The 27,613-nt window shown below is 33.0% G+C and overlaps 3 protein-coding genes and 2 non-coding genes across 6 annotated transcripts; 1 reads left to right on the top strand and 4 right to left on the bottom strand.

Moving 5' to 3' along the window:
* The first annotated feature begins 2,060 nt into the window (after nucleotides 1–2,060).
* On the top strand, nucleotides 2,061–4,149 carry LOC125855283 (deoxyuridine 5'-triphosphate nucleotidohydrolase-like). Its single transcript, XM_049534994.1, has 3 exons — nucleotides 2,061–2,338; nucleotides 3,552–3,643; nucleotides 3,738–4,149. The coding sequence occupies exons 1-3, from the start codon at nucleotides 2,172–2,174 to the stop codon at nucleotides 3,929–3,931; spliced, it is 453 nt and encodes a 150-aa protein (XP_049390951.1). The 5' UTR covers nucleotides 2,061–2,171; the 3' UTR covers nucleotides 3,932–4,149.
* Nucleotides 4,150–7,212: 3,063 nt separating this feature from the next.
* TRNAE-UUC (transfer RNA glutamic acid (anticodon UUC)) lies at nucleotides 7,213–7,284 on the bottom strand. The gene has a single exon. It is a non-coding gene; the product is annotated as a tRNA-Glu (tRNA).
* An 843-nt stretch (nucleotides 7,285–8,127) lies between these two features.
* LOC125855341 (glucan endo-1,3-beta-glucosidase 7-like) lies at nucleotides 8,128–11,374 on the bottom strand. 2 transcript variants are annotated; one of them, XM_049535062.1, is made up of 5 exons: nucleotides 11,259–11,374; nucleotides 11,152–11,226; nucleotides 10,301–10,965; nucleotides 9,160–9,486; nucleotides 8,128–8,698 (listed from the first exon to the last, which is right to left on the bottom strand). In XM_049535062.1, exons 1-5 carry the CDS (start codon nucleotides 11,332–11,334, stop codon nucleotides 8,435–8,437), a joined length of 1,407 nt encoding a protein of 468 aa, XP_049391019.1. In that variant the 5' UTR covers nucleotides 11,335–11,374; the 3' UTR covers nucleotides 8,128–8,434. The 2 variants fall into 2 exon arrangements, with proteins under 2 accessions (XP_049391019.1, XP_049391018.1); XM_049535061.1 differs by having other exon boundaries at nucleotides 11,152–11,373.
* A 3,792-nt stretch (nucleotides 11,375–15,166) lies between these two features.
* On the bottom strand, nucleotides 15,167–15,238 carry TRNAK-UUU (transfer RNA lysine (anticodon UUU)). The gene has a single exon. It is a non-coding gene; the product is annotated as a tRNA-Lys (tRNA).
* Nucleotides 15,239–17,476: 2,238 nt separating this feature from the next.
* Nucleotides 17,477–22,735, bottom strand: LOC125856883 (uncharacterized). The gene is made up of 6 exons (XM_049536535.1): nucleotides 22,283–22,735; nucleotides 21,253–21,314; nucleotides 18,946–21,168; nucleotides 18,709–18,805; nucleotides 18,429–18,506; nucleotides 17,477–18,338 (listed from the first exon to the last, which is right to left on the bottom strand). Exons 1-6 carry the CDS (start codon nucleotides 22,440–22,442, stop codon nucleotides 17,710–17,712), a joined length of 3,249 nt encoding a protein of 1,082 aa, XP_049392492.1. The 5' UTR covers nucleotides 22,443–22,735; the 3' UTR covers nucleotides 17,477–17,709.
* Nucleotides 22,736–27,613: the final 4,878 nt, after the last annotated feature.

The following is a 27,613-nucleotide window of genomic DNA, read 5'->3' as shown; positions in this document are numbered from 1 at the left end:
ATAAATTGAGATGAAAAAATTAAAAATACAATTTTTTTGTGGATGACAAGAGAATAGGTAGCTACTATTATTTGAATAGGTATTAGGTAAAATTGCAAATCATATAAGAGGTATATTACACTAGGTAAATCCTATGTTTGAGAAAAGTAGAACCAAACCAAAGTGAACTTCTAATGACTCTTGTTGGCAAATACTTAGTATTTCAATTTGACATCAGACTCTTAAAAACATGTTTTTTAAAAATACATGATATTGATCCCTTAAATTTTAATAAAATGTCAAGAAATCTCATTTGTTCGAGCTAAAGATTCCATATATTTGATTTGTCGTTTACTTTGATGAAGACAAGTTTGTTGGACTCAACCTTTGTATGAACTCTTGAAATTTGAGGGATGCTAACAACACAAATAGGGTTTGCATCACTGACATTTAGTTTAGCTTCAAATATACTCAACATTAACGAGCAATTCATTTTTAAATTTATGTTTAAAAAAAAGAACTATATGATAAGAATATCAAATTCAAAGCTGATAAGGTCAAACTTCAATATGTTTAGACTTACATAATTGAAAAAAGATATGCTAGCAATGGTGCATCCTCAAAGCCCATTATTTTTTCTTTGAAATGGATCCTACATGTCCATAGAAGATGAGTTAATATATGCCTTAATCTTTTCTCCTTCAATATAATCCAAAATAGTTGTTGGAAGGACATAAGCAATTTTTAAAAATGGTTTCACAAAGGACTTTTGTATTGATAAGAAAGAATTATGATGATGCCACTCGCATCCTTAATCATAATGCATATTACATGGATTTTAAACTTATTTTTTTCTACAAATATATTGTAATATGTTATGCTTTTATAATATTCTAAAAGAAAATAATATTATATCACACGAATTTCTTTTCCCAAAGGCAATTTCTTTGTGACACGTAACTATATATATATATTCTATAAAAGAGTATGGTAGATGCTTTGTAAAAGATTTATTTCTTATGTCTTTATTTATATTATTTGATTGATCGGAAGCACTTTATTCCTAAATTGGATTCTTTTACCGAATTAGTCGGATTAATTCAAAGTGAATATAGAATATTGAATATTGAATATCGGGCATCGAACGAAATAAAAAAAAATTACATAATAAGTAGCCGTTTGATTTTTCCTTTTTTTTTTGGGGGGGGTGGGGGGGCATTTTAAAAAATATATATAAAATAGTAAAATACCTTGTGCTAGCTACCTCAAGGTTTATCCTAGTAGTACTACTTTTTTTCTCCCGTTAATTCTTTGATGGTGTATTTTTTAATCTAATTTACTCGTATTTAACTATTTTATTAGATATTTAATTTATTTTTTTATCAATACGAGTACTGATACTTATACTAGAGAGTATATATGATCCAAATAGTCTGGGGGAGAGTCACTAGTGTAAGTATGGGTTTAACAAAATTTAATAATTTTAGTTTAAATTTTATATTTGTATTAAAAATTTATTAATTGTGATTAGAAAAATTAAAAAATCATGTTTCACCTTACCATTAAAAAGTATTTTTCATGTAAAATTGATCAAAACTTTTGAAAAATATCTTTCTTAACAAAACAAGTTCCTTAAAAATGAGGAAAATGACTTCTCTAATAAACGCAGAGAAAACAAGCTCTACAAGCACATTTGACATTTCCACTTGGGCCAGGTGTCACGCCCCAAATTTTAGCCTAGGTGGATCGACACATAGTATGTTAACTTGACCGAGTGAATCAACTTTACGTGTCATATAATTTTGATTGTGTACTCTCCACCCTTCAATACACCGATCTTTGCCCCATCCCAACATCCTTATCCTCCTATCTCCGTACTCAGCTCCTATAATATTTGTCTGTATAATATACAAATAATTTGCCCAAAAGACAATCATTCAACTAACACAGTAATCATACATAATCATCCAAAAACCGTTGACGTTACTATGAAAGGAGTCATTTTTTATTTTATTTTTTAACTTTTCCATAAATTAGAATCCGCTAGCTGGACACAGAGTTGTTAGAATAATAATTAAAAATTAAACAGAGATTAGTTTAAATTGAGCATTGATCTGTACATTAGTCTTCACTCATAGTTGCAAATTCAAATTGTAAACAATTTTCTTGTTTTGTAATCTAATTTACTGATTATGGCAGAGGAAAAAAAGTTGACAAATTTTGCAGTCCAAAATGGATCAGTTGATATTTGTGAAGTCATAAAGAGTTATATACCATTCTTGAATGTGAGAAGATTATCAGAAAAGGCCACTTTGCCCAAAAGAAAGTTTCCTCATTCTGCAGCTTATGATCTTTTCAGGTACAAATTAGTAGTATTTAGTTTCTTGACTATAACTGTTGATCTAATAATAGCAAAATCGTTCTGGTACACTAAGCTCCCGCTATGTGTGGGGTCCACAAAAGGATCGGACCACAAGGGTCTTGCGTATGCTGATGTTTTAATGATACCAACATGAGTTATGGTGCAGTACTGAGACTGTTTCACCCTTAATTAGAAGTCTTGAGTTTAAATCTTGTATATAGAGAAAATCTTGTTGTGAGCACCACCCAAATGGGCGCTACAATCTAGATTCCTCCTTTGAGCTCCAATGTGGACACCGGACACATAAACCAAAAAAATGTCTTGATAATGATAAATAAAATGTTTTTGTCCTAAGTTGTGTCTAATATTGGTAAAGTATTTTGCTTGAGAGTTGGTTTTGGTAAATGGTCAAAAGTGTTGGAGTTTAATTGTCTAACAAATTATGTTGGTTACGGCAACTGCATTTTAAATTGCTAATTTTGGTGAACTTTACGTGTGACCAACAAATGGATTATTGCTGAAGCAAATCGGATAAGGGGTAAACATCAGGTGCGGATAAGTATTTTACCAATACGATTCTAGGAGATTCTATATTGATAATGAAAAGGAAATGGTTTGTTATCCCTGTTTAACCTGGTGTTTATTACTATTCATTATTTATAGAGTAGAATCGAACACGAATAGATTATTGACAAGATGGATGCCTAATTCCGATACATAAAAGAGTCTCTATCAGTGCTAGTTAGATGAATATCGTGATTGATGGGAAGTACTGAGGCTAACTCTTGCCTTCCCCTGATCCGCAACGCGGTCCAGGGAACATGGGGAGAGATTTATTATGTTTTTTTCTTTCTTCAGCAACTGATAGAAGTAACTGTACATTTTCTACTCTTGACAGAAAAACAGATAAGAAAATGGCTTTATATGCCCTTTTATATATAAATATGTTAAGTTTGGACACTGCTAAAAGTATTATCAGGCACAGTGATTGCTATCATGGATAAGATTTTTATGGTCTCAAACTGTAGCAGAACTGTTTGATAACAAACGCGGATCTAGTAGAAAAGATAGGGCTTCAGTCGAGCATGAGCTCAGTAGTTTTGGCTTAGACCTTGTATATGTGTTAAAAACTCGCTAAATAAGTACAAATAATAGATTCAAATCTTTGAGCAACTATTGTTTCTTTTCATGATTGTTAATTTGTTCGTAGTGCAAGGGACGTTATGGTTCCAGCTCGAGGCAAGGCAAAAATTGACACTGACTTAAGCATAGACTTACCTCCAGGAACCTATGGTCGTGTCGGTATGCTGCAACATTCTTATCTGAATGTATTCATTTTTGTTTTACAATGACATAACCTGTCTTTAAAGGTTCTGCTTTTGTTTCATATGTGTAGCTGCAAGATCAAGTTTGTCTTGGCATCATTCCATTGATGTTGGAGGTGGAGTGGTTGATTTAGACAAAAATCCCGTTTTCGTGATACTGTTCAACCATTCTGATGTTGATTTCGAGGTGAAAGTTGGCGATAACATAGCACAGCTAGTCATTGAGCTCCATGCTATACCTGAGATTGTTGAGGTTTATCAATAATTATAATGTGGCTTTTGAATTTGCTGGAGCAGCTTTATGTCTGTGTATGTTATGCAGTTGTTATGTTTATTGTTCAACTTTCATTCTCCGAGGCTGATCTAGAACGAGTTCTTTGGGTTCAATGGAACTAATTGATTTGGGCTCGAACTATGTATACATATTGCCAAAAAATAGAAATAAAAATGTATGCATATACAAGGATCACATTGATGTTCGAATCCTCTGACTCAACATTCTGTATTTGCCTCTGCCTCTCTTCATACTGTTGACTGTTGTAATAGTTGTCGTTGGAAGCACCTTTATGCCTCCGGACCAAATGTGTTTGTGTCTTTTAATCAAATGTAGGTCGAGTTTCTGTGGATTCCATTGCTTTCAGCTCGAATTATGTATACATATCAAGGGATCCGACTCTACATTCTGAATGTGCCTATGTTCATGCTGTTGAATGTTGTAGTAATAGTTGTCGTTGCAAACACCTTTATGCCTTCCCCGGCCTAGCTAATCCCAGTAACTATACATTTCATCTGTTCATGTGTCATCATTGACTATAAGAATCAAAAAGGCGAAAAATAATGTATATCTTTCATTTACATCATGTAACAAGTCATTTTAGTAGTGACAAAAGCTGGGGAATACTATGAACTTATGAGTAGACATAATACAAGTAAACAGTATATGAATGTTGAAGGTACAGTTAATTTCTTACTCTGATGAGAGTGAAAATTATGGTCTTAAAGGCGTTCGACAAGTTGGACAAGTTGTTTTTTTGGCTAACCAAGGATCAAGACATTGAGCATGGAACACATGGTTACAAGGTGGAAAACTTCTGCACAATTCTGCTTCACATAGACTATCCAAGCAAATGACACACATCGATGAATTAGCTTGTCCTTCGAGGTAGAAGCAACTGATTCCTTGCAACTCTTTGACTGATAATCCTGAGTCATAAGCATCCATTCGAGATATCTCATCGTTGGAATCTACTTGTTGATCAATCATATCAAGAACAAGGTAACAAACTACCATATGTACCACGATAATCGCGATAATAGCAACCAAAAAAAGAGGGGATAGGAGTTCAGCAGCAGAGGGACTCATTTGGATAGATAGGGTTTTTTGAAAAAAGATTTACATGACATAGATAATCATTGAACTCCATGCTCTTGTAATAAATAGGAGTAAGAAAATGATACTAATAAAAATATTATTGAGCCCCATGCCATACCTTAGGGTTGTTGATTGTTGAGTAACATCAATGACAAATGCGTGAATGTTCACACTTGATCAATGTATATTCACTCACGTACATTGAAACAAGAATTACAACCTCGTATTTATTGTTTAATTCACACACTAAATGCGAATTTGAAACATATTCTATGTCTACATATGTTGAAAAATCAAAATGGCCTATATTTGAATCTGTTGCCTCTACAAAATAATTGTAAATTTTGTCCTCTTCGTTTACATTATTGATATTAGGCTGAAATATTTATGAATTTATCGTATGAATATTAATGCTACACGTAGAAGTATAGTATTTTTTTTTTCTTAAAAAAGAATTGGGGAAGGGGACAAAAGGAGACAAGAAAGATTCTCATTGTCACTGATATCACTAGATTAGTTTCTTACTTTAAGAATGAAAATCGTGGTCTAAAAGGAGTTCGACAAGTTGGACAAGTAGGTTTTTTGGCTAACCAAGGATCAATACATTGAGCATGAAACATATGGTTACAAGCTGGAAAACTTCTGCACAATTCTGCATCAACAAAACCATCCAAACAAATAGCACATATTGAGTAATTCACTTGTCCTTTGAGGTAGAAACAATTGATTTCTTGCAACTCTTCAAGAGATAAACCCGAGTCACGAACAACATCTATATCATCGTTGGGATCGTCTTGTTGTTGATCGATTAGATCAAGAACGAGGTAACAAATCATCATGTACACGATGATAATCGCGAAAATTGCAATCAAAGAAAGAGGAGGAGGAAATTCATCTCCAAAATAGCTCATATTGATATGTTAATATCTTTAGAAGTTGCAAAGAAGATGAACAAAAAAATCCATATGTCATTAGCCTATAGATTGACTTTGACATGTTAAATAATAATCTCTTGCATTTATTAATTATATTTGATTCAAAGTTTTAAAGTTTGAAAAATGAAAAAGAAAGCTTAGCTTGTGGCTTTCTTTTGATTGTTCTTGAATATTAGATTTGACTTTAATTTGATCTCATACATATCTTACTTCTAATGCACAAAATCTATTTCACACGTACAATAATAACACTAACATATTTCGTATAATTTTATAAGTGTAGTCTAAACAGAGACGTACACAAAAATTAATAGTATAGGGGTACCACTATCTTTAATATAGACATGTTAATCTGTTTTCTTCAAATAACAAAGACATATTTTTAATATAGACATGTTAATTTTGTTTTTCTTCAATTAACAGACATATTTTTAATATAGACATGTTAATTTGTTTTTCTTCAATTGACATGTCTACATCATTTTACTCACTAGACTAGAAAGTTTTCGGTATAACTCTCTTTTTTTTAAAAAAGAAGGAAAAAACAACCAAAATAGAAATAAAAATGGACTCTTAACTACTAAAGTGTCAAATAAAATTTTAGAAAAGAGAAAATACATTAAAAAAAACCCTGAACTTGGTTGGATAACTTACTTTAGTACTTAAACTACACGGGAGTTTAAACACCCGTGTAGTTTAAGTACTAAAGTAAGTTTTCGTGTCAAATTCAAGGGGAATTTGATGTCTTTTCCTTTAGAAAATGCTAAAGTGAGAATTGAACTCAAGTGATCCCATTAAGTGTCCACCCATGCACCCCAAAAAAATCAGGGGAACCACTTTACCTTTATTGTTTGGGGTGTCGGTAAATATATATATATATATATATAAATTGAAAGCAAAGCTACCAGCATATAAAAAAATAATAATCAGAATAGATGTCTGCCTTAGGAGATATATTTTTTTTTCTGTTTTGGGTAGTTGGGGGTCAAGATCATTTAAGTATATTGTCTCCTCGGAGGAAGATCTTGTTTATTTCAAGAAGTCTCTTTTTTCTTTTTTGAGTTTAAATAATACTACATTATTAAAGAAATTGAAATCTTTCAAAAATACTTTTTCTATCTTATAAGGCAGGAATAAATTTGTGTATAGTTTCAATATCAAAAATATTATTTTCACGTGAAAACTTATTTTTTAAAACAGGAAAAAGAATGAAAACTATATATATATATAAAAAATAAATTCCGTTACCGGGAATCGAACCCGGGTCTCCTGGGTGAAAGCCAGATATCCTAACCGCTGGACGATAACGGAACTTGTTGATAATAATTGATGTCTAGCTTTATTTGTACGCTAAAATTGATTCACAGAGCACTTACTGTTAAAATATAAAGGTCACACGCAAATTATAAAATCCATTATACTATTAAGTTCAATATGAAATTACATGAGCGGCAGGATGGGCTAAATCCTTGTTAGCCGTAGAAAATTATAAATTTAAAGTAGCAAATTATCAGGTGAATTTGCTAATTGTTATGACTTGCTTAAAGGTCAAAACCAAAATTTTGAAATATCCAAACCGATCTTAAAAAATTCAATTCAGTCCGAAGTTAGTTGGATGAGAATTGAATTGTAATTTCTTCGATCCGTAAACCAAAAATCCAAATCATAAATTGCATATCCAATCCGAATGACACAAGCCCACCCTAATGGTGTTTATGGAGCCATAGAATCTGTTTCTCATAGACCATTGCCTCAAACTCAAGTGTTTGCGCCTAGACATCCTAAAGCCAAGGAAGGATGATGGTGACTTATTGTTGGTGATATTAAGGGGTGTTTGAATTGACTTATTTTTAGTGACTTTTGACTTTTGAGTATTTTTTTGTTTTGAAAGTGTTTGGATAATATAAAAACAGCTTGAAAGTACTTTTTCTTTTTAAAATCAGAAGTTGAGATTCCCTATTTTATGACTTTTGACTTTTAACTTATAAGTCATTTAAAAGAAGCCAATCCAAACACCCCTAAGAGCAACCAAAACATCACAATTTCTTTGACATATAGGTAAGGAATCAAATTATAAATTCCTTTAACATGTAATAGAATCTGTATTTTGCGTGATCAATTTATTCATGCAAAATATACACCATCCACTTCACAAATAACAAGAACAAGAGGAAAACATTTCCACAAAAGCTATCCTACCTGATATTACAAATTGCCTCTGCTCTCAAGTACTTAATTCTCTCTTGGATAACTGAGGTACGGGAAGGGCAGACGAGGGAGGATATTACAAGGTGGGGGGAATCGAACTCTCACCAACAAAGTGAAAGTTGCATGTAACCAACCAACTGAGCTACTAAGATTTCCCGACAGAAGACAAAACTGATCAGCAACTTACTAGGATTTGTTGATGAGAGGGATGCTGTCAGTTCAAACGATTCTTTACTGAATTTGGTAAAGAGATTTATCGCATATGCAGCATGGGGTACCACAGTATTTGGCTCAAAACAAGCATCCCCACGTTGATATTTGCTTGCGATTGAGAATCTGATACACCTGCTTTAACACTTTTCTCTGTCTTTGGTGACAGGGGAGTCACCGTGGTGTTTGGCGTTGGAACCAATGTGGGAGTCACCGGAGCTTTTGGTGCTGGATTTGGTGAGAGAGTCACTGGAGCTTTTGGGGATGCATTTGGTGAGGGAGACACCGGAGTTTTTGGTGTTGGAACCTTCGAAAAAACAAAAAACTCATCTCAGACCTTAGTAATCACAAAATTACAAGAAATTATAACAGTTACGCGTCTATTGAAGACAAGGTAGCTACATAAATCTTCACTATCAAGGTCACTCTATATAGCTCATCTCAGTCCAATATTATATAATATAAAATAAAATTACTAGGAGTTCTTTATATCTTCTATTGACATGATGACTAAGAGACTCCTAGAAAACATTGGACCTGGAATAAACATACTAACATGAAACTTAATCACAACTAATTGGCATGGCTTATAAAGAGTAGCCGTCTGTATAAATTCCACGATACGTCTTTCTAGACAATTACATTTCATGTAATTATAGGTCTACCTTGTCCACCTTTAACTTCACACTTACTACAGACCAGTGCAATGCATATTTTACAAGCATATTGAATAACAAGATAATTGAGTTCTTGTAGTGATTCTCTTACCTGGTTGTTGGCTTTAGAAAGTCCAACATCATAACTCATGGTTAAATCAGGCTTGAAAAGTCCGAAGGATCTCTCAGAAGTTGGTCCTGGTTTGAGATCCTCATCATACATGGCAAAGAGATAGGTATCTACTGATTTGCCAGGCATCAAAGGGGTACCAACCATTGACCTCAAGTGAGCAATCAAATTGCCATTGTAAGCCTTTGCATTCTCAATACTTGGACCAACTTCATTGCTGTCTCCCTTATAAGGCCACCCTGTTTCCGCAATCACAATCTCTACTTCCTTGAATCCCATAGCGTTAAGCGCTGCTCTTATTGCATCCACCTGCATACATCCAACTTAATTAGGTTATTCAATTTCAAAAACACCTACGAAATACCCTCAACATGTAAAGATGAATGACATGACTCAAATTCTAAAACTTTGAGCTCATCTTAGCAACTCATCCATTCATTCATTGAAAGTAAACTTTCTATTTTCAAACATCATGTAAATTTTACTACAAATTAGATCTAAGAGGATAGGCAGTCAGTCAATCAATTAATCAACTATTTTCAATCCTAAACTAGTTATATGAATGATTTGTATGCATTCTACTCTACAAATTACATCTAAGAGGATATAAGTTCTCTAAAACCGTGTTATCTAAGTCAAACACACAATTACATTAACAAGTTACTAACCAAACTAAAGAGAGTACTTCTATAAAATAACCAATCTAATTTAAGTGTAACACAACAAGAAGTGAACTTTTCAGGATACACTAGTTGGTATCATTTATATACATCATTTTCGTTCATTATGTATTATTCTTATCAAAGTTCACATCAATTCCAAGCACTCGTAAGTCTCTCTTATAAGAAAAACGTGCATGTTTATCTCGGTTATCTTTTGGAAAAAATTCAATCTTTATAGTGTTGCATATGTGGTCTATGTTATGTTGACGTACAACAAGTAAACATATCAAGACAGATATACAACAACAACAATAACATACTCAGTGTAATCCCACCAGCACGGTCTAGGGAGGGGAACGCACACAGATATACAGAGCATATCAAGCCTGATATAGTAACCTGAAAATCGCATAATAACTTGCAAATAATCAGTTAAATTGCATAGTATAAAGTTTCTTTACCTGAGCATCGAACATGTTGGTGTACTTAATCTTGGTGCCAGCATCAACTCGACCAGCATTAGGTTGAAACAAGCAAAAAGCTAAAGTATCAGGTCTAGGATCACTCTGATAAGCGAAAAACGGATAAGGATTAATGGCAAAAGGAGAACCAGTAGCTTTATTGAATTCCAACAATCCTTTCAACAAATCCCCAATATTCGGGTCGAAACTTCCAGAAGACGGAGGATCCGATTGCTTCATAACCGCCATAGAATGAACCGTAGAGACCTTAATTTTCCCTCCAATTGAAACATCATTTAGGGCTTTTTGTAAATTTTGCATCGCCGGCAACAAATTCGTCATCAGATTCTGGTCATTTGAAGACATAACCTCATTTCCGACGTTGATTACAATAATTTCACTCGCCGGATAAAATGGAAGCACATTTGAACTTAGCCATCCTTTAGCAAAGTTCGGGTCTGATGCCATCGGCGGAATATCACCGTTGGCTACTCCGATCATGATTCCGATACCGGTATTTGCTAAAGCTTTGATAATTGCCGGGTCGGATCCGTATAATCGGACTTTTTGAATTGAAGTTGATTGTAGTAACTTGGCTGTTGCCTCCGGCGCCGGTAGATTATCCGCAACTTGGCCATAGTTTATACCGATAAATGACTGTGATTCTGTAATATTAGCATATAATTAGTAAACAAACTAGAAAGAAAAAAGCAAAAAAATGATTTACGAGCTGTTCAATTGAATCTCCTTCGTCGAAAAATTACACTGAACACGATGAATATAGACAAATACATGTAATTTGGTTGATTTATAACAATATGAATGCATAATTAAAGAGTAAAAGAGCTTACTCGCGACGAGTACGAGATACAAGAGGCAGAGAAGAAGGAAGAAGGAAGAATTGTGAAGTAAATTAGCCATGGATGAGGATGCTTTGTTTTGAAAAGCTTGTTTTTTTTTAATGGAAATGATTGATGGAGAAGAAGTATAAATAGAGATAGCTTTTTGAAGTACGAAGTACAAAAACAGAGCATACAAAAGAAGCTTCAAAGGTGTTTGGATTCTTCTACTGTTAGAGAGAACAAAATTTTAAATTTTAAATTTGAATCATAAATTCTGTGGGAATTAATAAATATTTTAAATTAAAAGGTGCATGGGACTGTGTCATTCCATCAACATACATATCGGCTAACTCTATTTATCAATGTTCAAATATATGAGAATAGATTATCTAAAATAAACTTTATTTTCGATGAAATTTAGATATGAAACTTCATAATTCTTAAATCACTTTATTAACCACCAAAGTGTATGATTTAATTTCGCGATCAATGAAGAAATTGAAATGAATATTGAAAAATCAAGGCTTAGATCCTACTTATGTGATAATAAAATGTGACATATATTATGTGTAATAGTTAGTTATCGATATATTTTCTAACTGAATGTACAAGATACACAATAAAATAATTGATGTGCACATATGATTGAAACAAAATACGTTCGATCTAATTAATGACTTTAACATATATTATCTCCTTAAGCCTCGTTTGAACTTTCTCCACTTTGATAATGAGTAGTCTAAAAAAGTGAGTACTTATTTATTTATTTATTTTTAACAAGAAAAATGTTGTTACTTTTTCAATCAGTCTAAAAGCAGAAGATATGTTTTAGTCAATTATCACCACAAAGTGTAAACAGTAATCATGCTCATTACTCACATATTATGATAATAAAACCTTCTTTTTGAGTTTGAAAATAATCTATGAAGACCCCTCAAATATCAAACTAATAAAATAAAACAATTCAACTCGATTTTTTTTTACTCATATTCGATATTTACACCAATTCAATAAACACATAATATGTGTTTTTACATAAAACTATAACTATCGCTTAATTATAATCAATTACAATATATATTCTCATGTCAATTATGTCACTAATAATGTTATAATTAATAATAATTTGATGTTAACATCGAGTACGAGTTAATCATTTAATCTTAATTATGACTCGAGGAAGGGGAAAAGATGATCATTAGTTATATAATTCTTTAGGATATTTGAAAATCTAAGTGGTTTGAATAGCTTATCCTTCTATGCTAAGGAATCACTTTTGCATCTTTAGTCTGAATGTGACAACAAGTCCCTACAAGGTTTTTTAATTTTCCTAAATGCAAGTAAAAGATAAATTAAAGAGAAGCTTTAGAATTTGTGTTTGTGGCAAGAGACACCCTACACAAAACAATAAAGTGAACTTCCACTTTAGGAATTATTAGGGCAAATGTAGGCATAAAGTAAAAGTAAATTCCAACTTTAGGAAGGAGGGGAGATGGTATAATTTGTTGACAAGTAATCTCTTAGCCATAAGAGAAAGTAATTAAAGTTGAAGATTCAAACATTTCATTACTAAGCTTTCTAAGTTTCAATTCTTTTGATGTAATGGAGTTGGATGGACCTTTCCTATAGATCCATTAACTTAACTATGTGGAGAAAGAAAAGTGAAACAATAACATATTTGGTGTAGTCTAAATAGTGGGGGTATGTAGAGTGCCGTGTATAATGTACACAGACATTACTCTTACCTTTATAAGATAAAGAGGTTGTTTTCGATAGACCCTTAACTCGAATTAAGTACATTTTTCCTTTTTGTAAAGTTTGAAACTAAAGGAATAAAAAATAGTTACGAGCAAAGTACAACAAGTACTCATTCATTCTTAACTACAGGTCTGAAATTTGAGTTATGAGTTTGAAATCATCTTTGTTAGGAATCACTTTACCTTCATTGTGAGGTTTTCTGACGTGAATTTGGATTTAGTTGAGTCTTAGGGCCCGTTTGGCCATAGATTTCCCAAGTAATATTTGGGAAAAAATTTAGCAAATAGTGTTTGTCCATACAATTTGTTATTATTTGACAAATATCCCAAATTCCCAAATACTAGTTTTTTCTAGTATTTGGGCCAAATCTCATTATTTGGAATCTTTTAAAAATTAAAATTTTACACCAAACTTTTCTCTTTTACAAAAACACCCTCTATAGTAATTGTTTGCATTGTATTATTTTTTCATGAACACCAAAGTAGTGATGAATATTCAGTGAATATGAAAGTGATGATATGGTTATTGATGAAAATGATGAACAATTGACCCAGGGTAACAAAGTCATGTGCTTTGTCTAGATGTATGGAATAATGCTTGGTGCACTCACTCCAAACTACCACATTGCTCCAGTGTCATGGACACTGCTTGTTATTTGTTGCAACGAAGATCCATTGACTTGTAATACAAACTTATGGTTAGTTTTGATAGTTTTTAAAACTTATGGATATTAATCACATTTTTTCTAAAAAGTCAAATATGTTTCCCAAATACTATGGCCAAACACATGGTGAAATTCACCCAAATTTTCACTCAAATAATATTTGCCAAAAATATTTGGAAATTTATGGCTAAACACTAGCTTAATATCTACATCGAACAACAAGTGAAAAATCTGTAAAATGTTTGAAACTTAATGAAGGATATTAATATAAAGTATAAACTATAGGAACCACATATTATAAGTACTAAATAACATCATATCCCTTCTAGTTTTCTATTTATCAAAAATCCCTTAAAAATGATATTTGTGGGATACATAGCGTTGTGCACGAGATACATTAGGTTTGATACATTCCACATAGCGGGATACATAGCGTTGTGCATGGGATACATTATGTTTGATACATTCCACATAGCGGGATACATAGCGTTGTGCATAGGATACATGCGGGATACATAGTGTTGTGCACGGGATACATAGGTAAATAAGGGATTTTTGAAATAAGTAGGGATAAATGGATATTAAGGTAAGTAAAGGAGTGTAGTTAAGTAATTTGTCCATGTATTGGTAGAGAGCTTAATAATTTAATTTGTTGACAAGAGGTGTAGATCAATTGGAGAGTTATCCACAACTTTACCTCAATAATTGGGGTTCGAACCCCCAAAAAAGAAGAGTATAAGTTACAACATTCAAACATTACTCATTGCTAAGCTTTCTACATTTTAGATTTTATCTTCTTCTTTTTAAGTAAGGCCTTTACTCTATATCCGATCCATTAACTTAACTATGTAGAGAAAGAAAAGTGGAAGTTGAATCTTCTTGTATAATGGTAAAATTATTTATGAGATATTAAATCTTCTTGATTTTTTCTATTTGTATTTTTTAATATATTTTGAATATTTCTAGTTCGGCCACTATATATTATAGTATTATTTACTATAATGTTTGAAACTAAGAAAAAAGAGAGAGAGCTGATGAAGTTTGGGAGGAAAGCCCATTTAGATATATAGATGATTGGAGATTTTAAATCAACACTACGTCAAAATAAATGCAAAGTTCACAAGTAGACATGCTTTTAAAATATAAAGTTATATTCAACGTTTAAATGATTACTAATATATGACCTCATCACAATACTTTTTTGGTACTGATTTACATAGAATTTACATTATGATAAAAAGAAAATTAACCCATTTAAAAAGTGTGCTATGTTCTTTCTTCGTAAGAAAGCAATATAAAAAAAATACTGAATCAAATAAAACATAATTAAATACTGAATCAAATGAGATAAGATTTGAGTTGCAAATAGAAGATTACTTTTCAAACTTAGTTCGTCCTTAAATCCTCTCTCGATCGTCACTTTTTGCTTCAATTGAAAATAATAAACAATAGCATCTGAATTAAAAGGAAATAATTTTGAGTAGTTCAAATCAAGAACTAAAATATTAGACAAAAAGTTGTAAAAAATTTGAAAACATGGAATTGAAATGTAAGGTCAAACAATGAACATATAAGGAAATAAAAATGAATTTCTTGTTAATTCGCCGTCTGTGGGGATCGAACCCACGACCACGTGGTTAAAAGCCACGCGCTCTACCACTGAGCTAAGACGGCCTGATATGCTTAATCAACTGGTAAATCGATAAATATATGCTCAAATACTATGATTTAATCTAAAAATATCGAAACCTTTATAGCACATGAATCTATGTGAAAATTCTTCTTAAATCCCATCTATTCTACCTTATTGGCCCAATCTCATGGCATATTTGACTTTTTTGGTATTACATGAAAATCTGTAATACAGTCATATTATTATGAAGGGCTCGAAAGTTAAATCAGAGTCAAATTCAGGATTTAAGTCTCAATAAAGATTAAATTAACAGTTTGAACTCGAAACTTATGTAAGGTAAGGATGGAGGATTAATGTCACTATGTCAGTATGTCACTACACCACAACTTTTGGCAGTCTCGTAGCATAATTGATGATTGTATGTACATATGTTCTCTTTTCTCTTGAGTGACAGTTTCCATGTAATTTAGGAAATTGTATCCATTTATGTAATATACTTTACCAGCAGACAAGTGTTCGTAATTGTGAATGCTAAAAATTCAGCAATCACAAAGAAAGTTGTAAAGATCTTATTGGTATTCCTAGTCGTCCATAAGTAGCAAAATTAGCCTATGAAAACCTAACCCCCTCAAATTGAATGTGGAGAACTTGTCAAAATATATTTTCAAATGGACAATTTTTTTTAGGGATAATTGTACAGAATGACAACTTATAATCTAAAATAAATGGAGTAACTTCTGTTTGATTTCATTGCGCCCCGTAGCAAGCGTTTGTCAGTCGCCTCTCTCCCTCCAAATTCTCGCTCGCCACTCTCCCTCTGTGCTGGCCTCTCGCTTTATACAACAAAATTGTATAAATTGCGTTTCTGTTTGTATAAAGTGTATAAAGCGAGAGAAAATTGTATATACACATGCAAATACATATATATTCGTCTTATACACTTAGAATTATACAATACAAATATTCCCTTGCCCAGTTCTCTTTTGCCTTTCTCTCTTTCTCGTTTTATACAAACACAAATTATACAAATATAATGTATAATTTATGTTTGTATAAAGCGAAAGAGAGAGCAATTTTTTTTATACAAATATTTTTGTCAACGATTTATACAAACGAGAGGCTAACAACAATTTATACAAATGGCCTGCCAGCGAAATTATACAAATCTGAAGAGGAGCCACGAATTATACAATTGCTTCTTTTTGTATATATGTATAGCGAAATAGACATAGTTTTCAATTGTATATGTATAGCGAATTATACATATATATGTTTGCTATGGAGCGCAATTATGCAAACTTTGCTATAATATACAAATATGATTTTTTTGTTTGCTACTCCCTCCGTCCACAATTGTTTGGCAGGTATACTAAAAATAAATGTCTAAGATTAATTGTCAATTTAAACAATCAAGAAATAATTAGTCACTTTTTTCCAATTTTGCCCTTAATGATAGTGTAGTTCAATTGAAAAGTCATGTGGACTTTTGGTATTCTTGGTATTGTAGAGTTATATTAGTCAAATTACACCTTGTATTAAATTTTCCTTGAGGGATGTGCATGACCTTACCCTGACAAACAATTGTGGACGGAGGGAGTATATGTGAAAGTTGCTCTTCTTTTTATACATATGTTAATTATATATAGTCATAATAAAGAATTTTTTTTATAGTTTTATTAGGTACTAAAAAGTTATAAAAGAACAAATAACACAATTATAACTTATTAAAAATTGAACGGGTTGAGTTATGACCCACATTTTAGCTTGTACTCGTGATAGTTTACTAATGTTTAAAGCTTTAAGGTGTGTTACAAGGAGAAATTGATAATAGTGAGAGCTAAACTACGTACAAGTAGAATTGCAAGTGAGTGAAATCATATGAGAAAAGATTATGTGTCCCTTTGTAGAAGAATGTTTTTAGCTGCTGAAAGGATGTAGAAAATTGTCAATTGTAGGTAACGTCCTCTTGGATCACGACGAATGGTGAGCTGATCCAATGGGGATTGTGTGGTGTTGGTAGGTTTGTCACATGTGAGACATGCCTATAAGTCGCGGGCTTGGTGAGTCTACCAATCTTGAGACTCATCTCTTGCCTTCAACGTGATGAATGTAGCATTTGAGCTAAGTGTTTAATCCACACCAGTAGTTATATATATGTGATAAACTATAAATGTAGTTTTACTGTGAACTTTAGATGTCAAACTCATCAAGTTCAAATCCTGGACCTGTCTCTGGCCTCAAGGTAGACTTGTTTGGACGGTGGTAGGATCAAAATTTAAGACTACAATACTATCATATTGAGTGTCTGATTACATTTTCTTTATGTCTTTGATGATTGAAAATGAATCAGAATAGACTTGAAATCCAAAAATGTGTTACTTATAAATTTTGCCTTATGATTTACTACTTACCAGACTTGCTTCATCAACTTTCAACTCTACTTAAACTGCACAATAATTATAAGGCCAACAACAATCTTTTTCTGAAATGACTTTCTTACTCTATCAAACAATCAAACTAAAATGGCTATTCGTAATAAATCCATCGTGATCTCGTTGATGAGTCCATTGAGCAAATGCTTCTCCACATCCTTTACAACATCATCCTTTTCAATGAAACCAAACATTATTTGTTCAGTACTCCATCCAGAATCCCACATGGAGTTCACATCTGGATTTCTGTTCGACATATCTTTACCGATCATGTTATGCAAGTAGTCTGCTTCATCGCGTTCATCACTCACATTTCCAATGCCTCCATAAGATTTTAATGTGTCGAAATCATTGCAGAGTTGCTTGATAAGATTGTCCAAAGATCTTGTCTTTGTATATCCGATGGATATTGTGGCATACGGATGGACTGCTAGCTCCTGTCTTATCGCTTTCCTTTTCATTATCTCATAGCCGCAGTCTATCATAAGTTTAACGTCTTCCCCTTGGTTATTTTGATCACTGGCATGGAGAATGCTGATTGGTATATTGAGCTTGAAAAGCGCCTCTGCTGTGTTTAGAAATAGTTGATTTTTGATAACCGACTCCTTGAAGTGTTTTTCAGGAACTGTTAATGGTTCTTGTACCACTAATGGGAGAGTTGTTTCTTGATCATTTCTAACAACATTGGAGATTTTGATGCCTCCTTTTCCTTCAATATGATCAAAGGGTGAGGAAATTCATCTATGATGTTTATCTTAATACATGTAAATGAATCAAAATAAGATTTTTATATCAGTACCTGTAAATTTGGCTGGAAAACTTTTATTTTGTTTATCATTGAAGAGTTTACTGTTCTGTGAGGCTTCTTGATGAATCCCTGCAACATCGATCATAAGAACCAGTTTGCAGTATATGAGCTAATAATTTTTCATATAATCATAAAATGTCAATGATATTTGATTATCATGGTTGGAGTTTGAAAGGCGCTAATCATTGGGATATAGAGATAATAGGACTGCTATGTATACTTGTTAATTAAGAATGCTACATTTCTTAATATATAAGAAGATATGAAATACCATTAAATTGGTCTTTAGCTTGTGATATCTTTGGCCTATCTTCTCTGACTTTCTGGTCCATGGATATTTCAACTTCTTGCGGCGTTTTTTCTTGATGCTGCAGGAATCCAACAAAGCATGTTATGAAGATATTTCACATGTAGATGTAGGTTTCTAGATAGAAAACTACTCTTGAATCGTTAAAAGCATGCCAAGGGCACATATTAAGTTTAACTTCCTTCTCACAGATGAACTTACATTTTCATTTGAAATCGCAGTTCCAGAATCTGTCAGGTTGTCACATTCCTTTTCCATGGTTGTGTTGCAGGAGGTACTGTTTTCTATTTTACCAAGTAGCTCGGTTTGGAAATCGAGTATCTCCATGCTCACATCTGGCTCATTAGATCCTATGTTGTCCACATTTGTTTCTCTTGTCTGGTTTTCAGTTGACTGTTCTGCTCCACCAGAGCAGCTTCTGTCATCCTTCTGCAGCTTTGTGTCTTGCAAAGTTGGGGATGACTCATCTATTTTCGGAGAGGTCTCGGTTCTATGAATTTTGTTATGATGATCCATCCTATCTGTTGATGGCAGATTGAGTGGCTTCTCTTGCTTAGATGATTGACTGATGTTGTTTAGCTTCTCTGATCGAGCCAATACTTCCTTTGACAACACGTTTTGATTGGTATTTTTGTTCTCGCTGCTTTGCATGATCCCTACAGAGGTAGAAGAGTTCCGGTGCTTGGCAAGAGCTTGATTTATTCCATTTGAAGAATATTTTGCAGGTGCTCCATTTTTAGACTTGGTAGAATTTTTCGTACCAAGAATGGATTTGTTCCGAGAAGACTGCTTCTTCTTCAAACTTGCTGCACCATTCCTTGAGTTTGGTGAAGCTATGATTTCCACTTGATTTGCTTTGTGTGTCCTTGCCTGCATAGTTTTGTTTGAGGGTAACTTCTCTTTCTTACCTGCTTGATGCTTCTCATCACGTCCCTCGGATTTTTTAAGCTTCTGCACATGATGCACTTCATCCTTTGCTAAGGCCTTCTGTTCATTGCTCAAAGGAAATTTGTCTGTTTCTTTCTTTTCTTTCTGAATTGTATCTTCTTGTAACACAATATCGATTGGAGGCACCCTCGATGTTTGTGGTTTTTTTGTCTGTGAGATAGTCTCCTTGATTTCGACTGTTTTTATGATTTTCCCCTTAACACTTGTCTGGTTTTGTTCTTTCTGTTTCTGTTGGAAATTAACTTGATTTACTTGGATGTTTTTGCTATGTGGCTTATCCATCATGTTGTTGATCATTGGCGAGCCTGAGGGCACTGGACCTGTATCTTTGTTAACCGCTATACTCCGCTCCTCCTGTTGTTGAACTCTACCAGAAGAAACCATATCATTGTTCCTGCTTGGAGTTGTACGGATAATCTCAGCCTTACGCACAAATTTTGCATCCTGAACTGGTAGTATATCACTTATCATGTTTTTGTCAACATTAAGAGATGACCTGTTCTCAGCATCCCGGGTGCCAATAGGACCTGCACTTCTCATTAGTACCGGCTCTTGCTTCTTTTTGGGATCTGATCCTTTCCTTGATGCCTTGTTATCTTCCTTCTGTGGGAGTTCATCGAGTCCCATTAGTTTTGCAATGACATTCGAAATTCTTCCTTTCTCTGATCCAGATTTTGTTCCTTTCAACTGGCTCTTCTGGTCCAGATTTTTGAAGTCTGGAGCACAACTAGCTGATCTTTTATGGGACATCGACTTGTTAGTGCTGAGAGGTTGCTTTTCGTGCAGTTTAGGAGTTTGATCGGGGTATGTCAGGGCCATGAGCCGCTGTTTGATGTCATTTTTTGCTGACCCTTTGCTGACATATGAGTTTTTTGAGGGCTTATCAAATGAAAATCTTGGCAGGTCTAGTTGCTTCTGATCAACTATCTTGACATCCTCATCCTCATCCTCATCCTCGTCAAGTAATGTGATCCTGTTTTTGCTTTGAGGCTTGATCATATGATCCGAAGCTTCCTGGAGGTTTACGAGCATCCTCAGGGACTCTTCCAAATCCATAGCTCCTTTCAACAACTCCTGCCCAACTTCAATTGAGTTCCTATCGAAATTCAGGCCATTGGAACAGGCTTTTAGAATCTGGTTTAGTTTTTGTATCCCTTTCGATACTTCATTGATGTGAACTTGAGAGACAGAAGGGAACTGACTATTTGGAAGATGATACGTTCTCCTGTCCGTCTTACTTATGTCCATTGATCTCTGGCTGAATTGATGGAGAAAAGTTAGCACAGGATTTCTGCTTGAGCCCGAGTCCATTTTAGTAAACTTTCCTCCGTTTTCAATAGCAAAAGCGAGGGCCATGGAAAGATCTCCCACCTTCTCAGAATTTCGGACTCTCCCAGTACCATAGGTAACAATCTGTCCTGAAGATTCTTCAACGCGAAATGATCTGTTGCTGGTGCTACCTACTCTTGAATTAACCTGAAAAGTGTAACATGTAAGCCGAATGAGATTTATTGTTACAAGTAATCATCAAGATGTCCTGATATTGTCAAGTTAACTTACGGATTCTAGAGTTTTTGTCTGTCGAGATCCTCTGTAAGTTTGTCCCGGATTAGCACGAGCATCTGTCAATTTCAACATATCACAAGTTTAGTTAACACTATCATCTGTAACATATCCTTCTGCAAGCTTTACAACCATGAAAACCAGAGAAAGTTAAAGCTAGCAATAATAATTGACACTGTTTTTTGTTGAGTTTTTTCCTTATAGAATTTTTCTGCTTCTAGCATCTTTCGTTACACTATGTGGAGCTCAGGGGCGGAGCTAGAAATGAAGTTACATGTTTGATAGGATTCAGAAGCTTCGGTCAAAACCTTGTATTTGTGTTAAGAAATTCATTTAATATGTATAAATAACTTATCCAGAATTCAACAAACTGACTTTTTATTAGAATTCAGAACTCATAAACTTAAAATTCTGGCTCAGAGAAATATTTGTTCCATCTATGTGAAAACAATGGATTTTTTAATTGATTATGTACATTATGTTGGTGAATTGTATATACACTCCAAGTATGTTTTCTTTAAACATTCATTACAAGTCATGATCTTCTCTTGAAGATAGTGTTTTCTCCTTTTTCATAAGAAATTAAGGATTTGTAAAATCATAGAGTAATAACTGAAAAGATCATGTAGATCAATGATGTGTGAATAATCATCTGATAGGTTAACAACTTAGTAATTTACATCACAAAAGTCTCTGAGACTTAGCATCCTTGTTGGTTCCTTCAAAAATGCTACTTTTAGAGGATCCAACTTAGAGTCTTACTAAAGCTTCGTGCTGCACTTGACAACTTACTCACGATCCTGTAAGCTCAGTAGCGGGACATGACAGTGAGCTATATACTTTTAACTATCATCAACATCACCTCAAATACTCAAAAAACATACAAATTCTATCTCACAGTGTAATATTGCCATAGAATTTTACACATTTCAATCTATACAATTCACTAATTCGACGTGCAATCTCATGCATAATTTAACCATGATATCTTAAAAATTCATGTTCATTAGCATTTCAATTAGTTTACCTCTGGGTGTGGAGTATGAATAGCCTGAATTTTGAGCAGCAGCCACTCGTTCCTTACGAAGCTTAAGATCATGCAGCAGCTTCTGCGCGAAATCCGACTTGCCTGACATATTTTTTCCCTCTGTCTTACTATGTAACAGAGTTTTTTTTGGACTAAACATCCATAAGAGGGAACTTCAAAATTCAATAAAAGCAAATAAATGTGAAAAAAAGAAGAAGAATATTCTTAGATTGTGTTGCAGGTCAATTTGTTAATGTGTGTGAAGTTGTTATGTCAGTTTTGGTGAGAAGGGTTTTTCAGTGTTGGGTAAAGGTGGAAAAAAGTAACAAGTTAAAAATAATAAATTTGTAATCACACACCAGATAGAAAAGATTGACTTGAAAGTTAGCTTAGCTATCACTCAGTGTTCTTTTTTTTCTCTATCAGAATCACTGTGGTTGCTTGGCTTTCATTTTAATCCAAGCAATGTATTGTATGGGCATCAAATAACTTCACATAAAAGTTTTCTTTGTTGACAGTACTGATCTCCTTTTCTGTTCTACTTTATTATAGCGTGTTTGGTCAAACTTTTAAAATCTGCTAATGTTTTTTTGTTGTTGTCAAAAGTGGGTTTCGGAATAGCGTGTTTGGTGATTTGCAATTTGTGTTTGACTAATCAATTCACAATAATAATTTATGTTTGATCAAAATTCTTAAAAGTGCTTTTTTAGATTATTTTTTTTCACTACTTCTATTCTAAACACTTATTTATGAGTAATACATAAATATGTCATTTAACTTGATCTTAGCTAACATTTATGTCTTCCAACTTTGAGTGTACACAAACAGACAATTTAACTTGTATAGAATTGAACAAGTAGACACATGACTCCTACGTGGCATAATACGCATAGGACACCACATAGGATGAAAATTGTCATGTAGGATGTCACGCATGACATGTGTATCTATTTGTTCAATTTTATACAAATTTAAGTGCGTATTTGTGCACATTCAAAGTTGGAGGACATAAATGTGAGCTAAAATCAAGTTAATGGACATATTTACGTATTATGCCTTTCTTTTTCCCAAAAGCTTAGCGAAACACCTCACACGTCTAAATAAACATATTTTAAAAATGATAACTTTTTACAATTTTGAGTTTCCAAAAGCTTGACCAACAACTACTTGCCTAGTGGTAAATGAAGAGTGATGAAAGTTATAGACTCGAGAAATTAGGTGATTTATTCTATTCTATCTCAACACTAACAAAAAAAGTTACACCTAAACTAAATGGTGAGATGATGGAAGATAACAAGTATTCCATAAAATAATTGAGATGCACGAAAGTTAACCCATATATACTTGTTTGCTTTGATTTGATTAAAGTTGATCTCATGTATGGGTGTAACATGGTTTGTGGCGTGATACCTTGGCTAGAGGAATACAATGGCTCTTTTTTTTGCTTTATTACAGCTGAAATGTTAGAGAATTTGCAGCTTTCATTTGGGGTATGGGTTGGCTACCTTTAACTAAAGCTACTTTCAATTACCCTGGAATGGGAGATGATCCAAGTCCAAATTATTTAAATATTCTTTAGAAAGTTATGAACCTAATTAGGTGTTTTTTTTTTTACTCAACTTGATTGGCTTTTTACACTACATAAAAAAGTAGTCTATCACCACCAATCATCTTAATCGCCAACTTCTATTATCATAACCATCACCAACTCTCGTATTCACAAATAAGGTGTTATCCAATCGTGTTCAAAACAGTAAACTGGAAATGTAGAAGAAATAAAAAAATTAATAGAATAATTTTGTTTTAAATTGAACGAAAAACTATAATGAATTTAATCATTTATAATTGTTGAGGGTTGTGGATTAATTCCTCCAATGCTTAATTGAAACTCCAAGTTCGAAGTCTGAGCCACTTTTTGAAGTAAATATGTAAGAGGGACAATATTTTTTGAGGAAGATTAAAAGAGATGATTAGATAACCAATTTCTTAACATGAGTGTCAATTGGACGTTTGCCATTCACTTCATTTTTTAAAAATTGTTTGTTTAAAGAAAAAGGGAAAATACATAAAATCCCCCCTGAACTTGACAACAAAACTTAGTTTAGTACTTTAACTTTACGAGTAATTATTTACCCCCTTATTTCTTTTCAAGTGAATTTAAATGCACCCAAATAGCTGACGTGGCAAGTCAAAAAATTTACTGCGCGTAAATTGCAAAAATTAAAGAGAAAAATAATAAGTGGGCCCCATTTTTTTCTTTTTAGCCAATAATCTTTCTTTCCTTCATCTTCCTCACACCCCATCACCCCTCTTGCCCTCAACCACCGTCCCCACCTCTTTGATTTCTCCTTCTTCGAAACCCCCATTTCGACCCTATTTCTCCTCTTAGAAATCTCACCCTCTTTCTTTCTCTTCGGATCTGCCGCCTCAACCACCATTGCATCACCCTTTTGTTCTTCTTCTTCGTTGAACTTTCCATCTTCTTTCTCTTTCTTTGGAATGCCCTCGCCCTATCTCCATTTCCTTTTGATCCGTAAAAGTGTGATGAATAGGAAAAAAATAGAAAAGCCAACAATTGTTCTTGCTTCAAAATTATTGTTTATGGTAGTGTTTGAATGTGATGAACTTAAAGCTCTTTTTAATGAAAAATCTATAATTCCTTCATTTCAAATTAAACTTTAAGTCATTATTTATTGTCTTAAAAATTGAATGTGTGTTTTGTGAGAATGATTTTGACATTTTGGATTGATCTTTCAACTGTGACTGAATTTGTTCAATTGCAATCGTGATTGAGTTGAGGAACATGGATCTCATTTTTTGAAATTTTTTTGCTTTCTAAAATTGAGAATAGATAAAAAGAAACAAAAAAAAATTAATAATATTCTACGTGGCGCTGATGTGGCACTGACATATCAATGACATGGCGCGTGTGGAATGCACTTGCCATTGTGAGACTGATATTATAATTTTAGAGTGATACTAAATTCACTTGAAAAGAGATTAGGGGGGTAAATAATTACTCATAAAGTTAAAATGTTAAAGTAAGTTTTGCTGCCAAGTTCAGAGAGAATTTTATGTATTTTCCCAAAGAAAAAAAATGGCAAAGTCATGTATGTTTAAGCAACAAACAAACTTTTTTTTGTTAAAAAAAATGGCCAAACGGTCGTTTGACATACACCAGCAATTAAGAAAATTATTTGCTGCTGGATTTCAAGCGCATTCCCCTTTTGGTCTTATCTCTTTAGACATTGTTGCTTTTAAAAAGTGATCCGTTTGATTTCAGACTAATGAAATATTATATCGTCCAAGGTTATGAATTAATTTCTTATATGATAGAATGAAGCTCTATTCTATAATATTGGAAGCAAATTCTGCAGAATTTCAACAGAACGGATCACACGAATTTGAATCGAGCAATAACAACGGCATGAGGAGAGACTCTCTTCTCAAACTCTTTAGGAGTTAAAAAAAGTACTATACATAAGCATATAAGTTCTCCTTTTTATATCAAATGAGTAACAAATAAACTTTGTTTGAATTTCTTTCCCCTCATGTAATCTAAAACCCAACATAGGCTTACATGAAGCTTTGTGTCAAAAAACTTCGAAGTTAACTAAGATGATGAATAAAATTTTGGGGTTTTCTTAAGTGCTTATTATGTAAAAACGTGATAAAAGTATTTTCCTTTTTTCATTATTTTAAAAAAGTAAGCCACCGATTCACGTATAAGAGATACTATCATTATCACCCAAATAATTAAATATCTATGTGATCGCAACGATGTACATCTGTAATAATGATAATAGTATTATTGAAATTTGCTTGAACATGAATAACTCTCTTTGATATTCTACATACACCTTTATATGAATCAATGCGTCCATTTAGACGCAAACTAATTTTGGTAGGGAAAATTACACGGAAAAGCAAACATATACTAGTTAATTAACTAATATAACTATAGTTTTAATTAATTATGGCTTGCAACTTAATTTTAGCTTTAATTACATCAATTGTCCTCTTTTATATATATATATACAAATACAAATTATACACATATATACAATTATATGACATATATACAAATACAATTAGTCTCTCTCCACTCTCTGACCTTTCTCGCTCGCCTCTCTCCTCTCTCTCCCAATCTTGCTCGCCTCTCTCCTCCCTCTCTCTCTCTCGCCAAATATACAAATACATATATATATCGGTTATATTTATACAATTATTTGATAAATATACATATACAGTTCGCTTCTCTCCACTCTTTGCCCTCTCTCGCTCGCCTCTCTCCTCACCCTCCCAATTTCGCTAACCTCTCTCCTCACTCTCCCAATCTCGCTCGCCAGATATACAAATACATATGTATATTAGTTACATATATACAATTATTTGACAGATATACATATACAATTCGACAAATATACATATACAATTCGTCTCTCTCCACTCTCGCTCGTCTCTCTCCTCCCTATAACATGTAGCTACGAATCGGAATTAGTAAACTATAGTTATGAAGCGTAATTAAGCTATTTTTGAGTGGCTGTATGCGAAAGTTCTCCTTTTTGGTATGCGTCCATTCAGACGCGAACTAATTTTTAGTATAGCTAAACAATTAATTAAACACTTTCCATTTAAAAATTTTTTACACGTGTTTTCAAATGCCTATACGTAAATAAATTAACCACTAAAAATATGTTATATTTTAAATTTTACACATCAACCTCAATAAACCATAAAATCTCAAATCTATTCAAATTAAGTCGTTGATGTTTATAATTTTTTTTTAAAGTAATATATTTTAAGTAATCAATTTATCCACTTAACAAACATTTTTTTAAAAAAAAATTAAATTCTCACTTATTATTCAAAATATCCACATGAACAATTAAGACTACACACACAAGTTTTTTTTCAAATTTCAAATAGAAAATATCTAATACTCCCAAGTCTCAGTAAACCTTAATTTAAGCATCTAAATAAATTATACTGCAAGTTTGTTTGACTATAAATATTTTCCTCCTTCTAAAAATATAATTTTCACCATAGTCACTAAAAATAAAAATTAATTATATTTTTTCACATTGAATATATATTTTTTAAATTGCTAAAATTCTGAAATTATTGTGTTAGACGTGAGAAGCATGTTATCACACGTTACAAAAGTTAAGATGTCCTACTCAAATTACACATCCAGAAACTTCCCACTAATTAATTTATTCCATAACAGCTGTCTATCTATTTACGGTACCTATTCCTCGTCAACCTCTTTGCCGCCTCATATGGTTAGCCTCATCTCTACCGTTAAATATCTTATCTTAAATTAATCTC

Source organism: Solanum stenotomum, chromosome 2 (genome assembly GCF_019186545.1).
Source record: "Solanum stenotomum isolate F172 chromosome 2, ASM1918654v1, whole genome shotgun sequence".
NCBI lineage: Eukaryota > Viridiplantae > Streptophyta > Magnoliopsida > Solanales > Solanaceae > Solanum > Solanum stenotomum.
The sequence above is the reverse complement of the archived record's forward strand: the minus strand, read 5'-3'. Positions and strand labels throughout refer to the sequence as shown.

Coding starts and splice junctions, on each gene's coding strand:
- LOC125855283 (XM_049534994.1), top strand. CDS start 2,172: ATGGCAGAGGAAAAAAAGTTGACAAATTTTGCAGTCCAAAATGGATCA. Junction 2,339..3,551: donor GCAGCTTATGATCTTTTCAG/GTACAAATTAGT, acceptor ATTTGTTCGTAG/TGCAAGGGACGTTATGGTTC. Junction 3,644..3,737: donor AGGAACCTATGGTCGTGTCG/GTATGCTGCAAC, acceptor TCATATGTGTAG/CTGCAAGATCAAGTTTGTCT.
- LOC125855341 (XM_049535062.1), bottom strand. CDS start 11,334: ATGCTCTGTTTTTGTACTTCGTACTTCAAAAAGCTATCTCTATTTATA. Junction 9,487..10,300: donor CCAACATGTTCGATGCTCAG/GTAAAGAAACTT, acceptor GGATGTATGCAG/GTGGATGCAATAAGAGCAGC. Junction 8,699..9,159: donor TTTCTAAAGCCAACAACCAG/GTAAGAGAATCA, acceptor GTTTTTTCGAAG/GTTCCAACACCAAAAACTCC.
- LOC125856883 (XM_049536535.1), bottom strand. CDS start 22,442: ATGTTTAGTCCAAAAAAAACTCTGTTACATAGTAAGACAGAGGGAAAA. Junction 21,315..22,282: donor TTCATACTCCACACCCAGAG/GTAAACTAATTG, acceptor TGAAATTGACAG/ATGCTCGTGCTAATCCGGGA. Junction 18,806..18,945: donor CTGCGATTTCAAATGAAAAT/GTAAGTTCATCT, acceptor GGATTCCTGCAG/CATCAAGAAAAAACGCCGCA.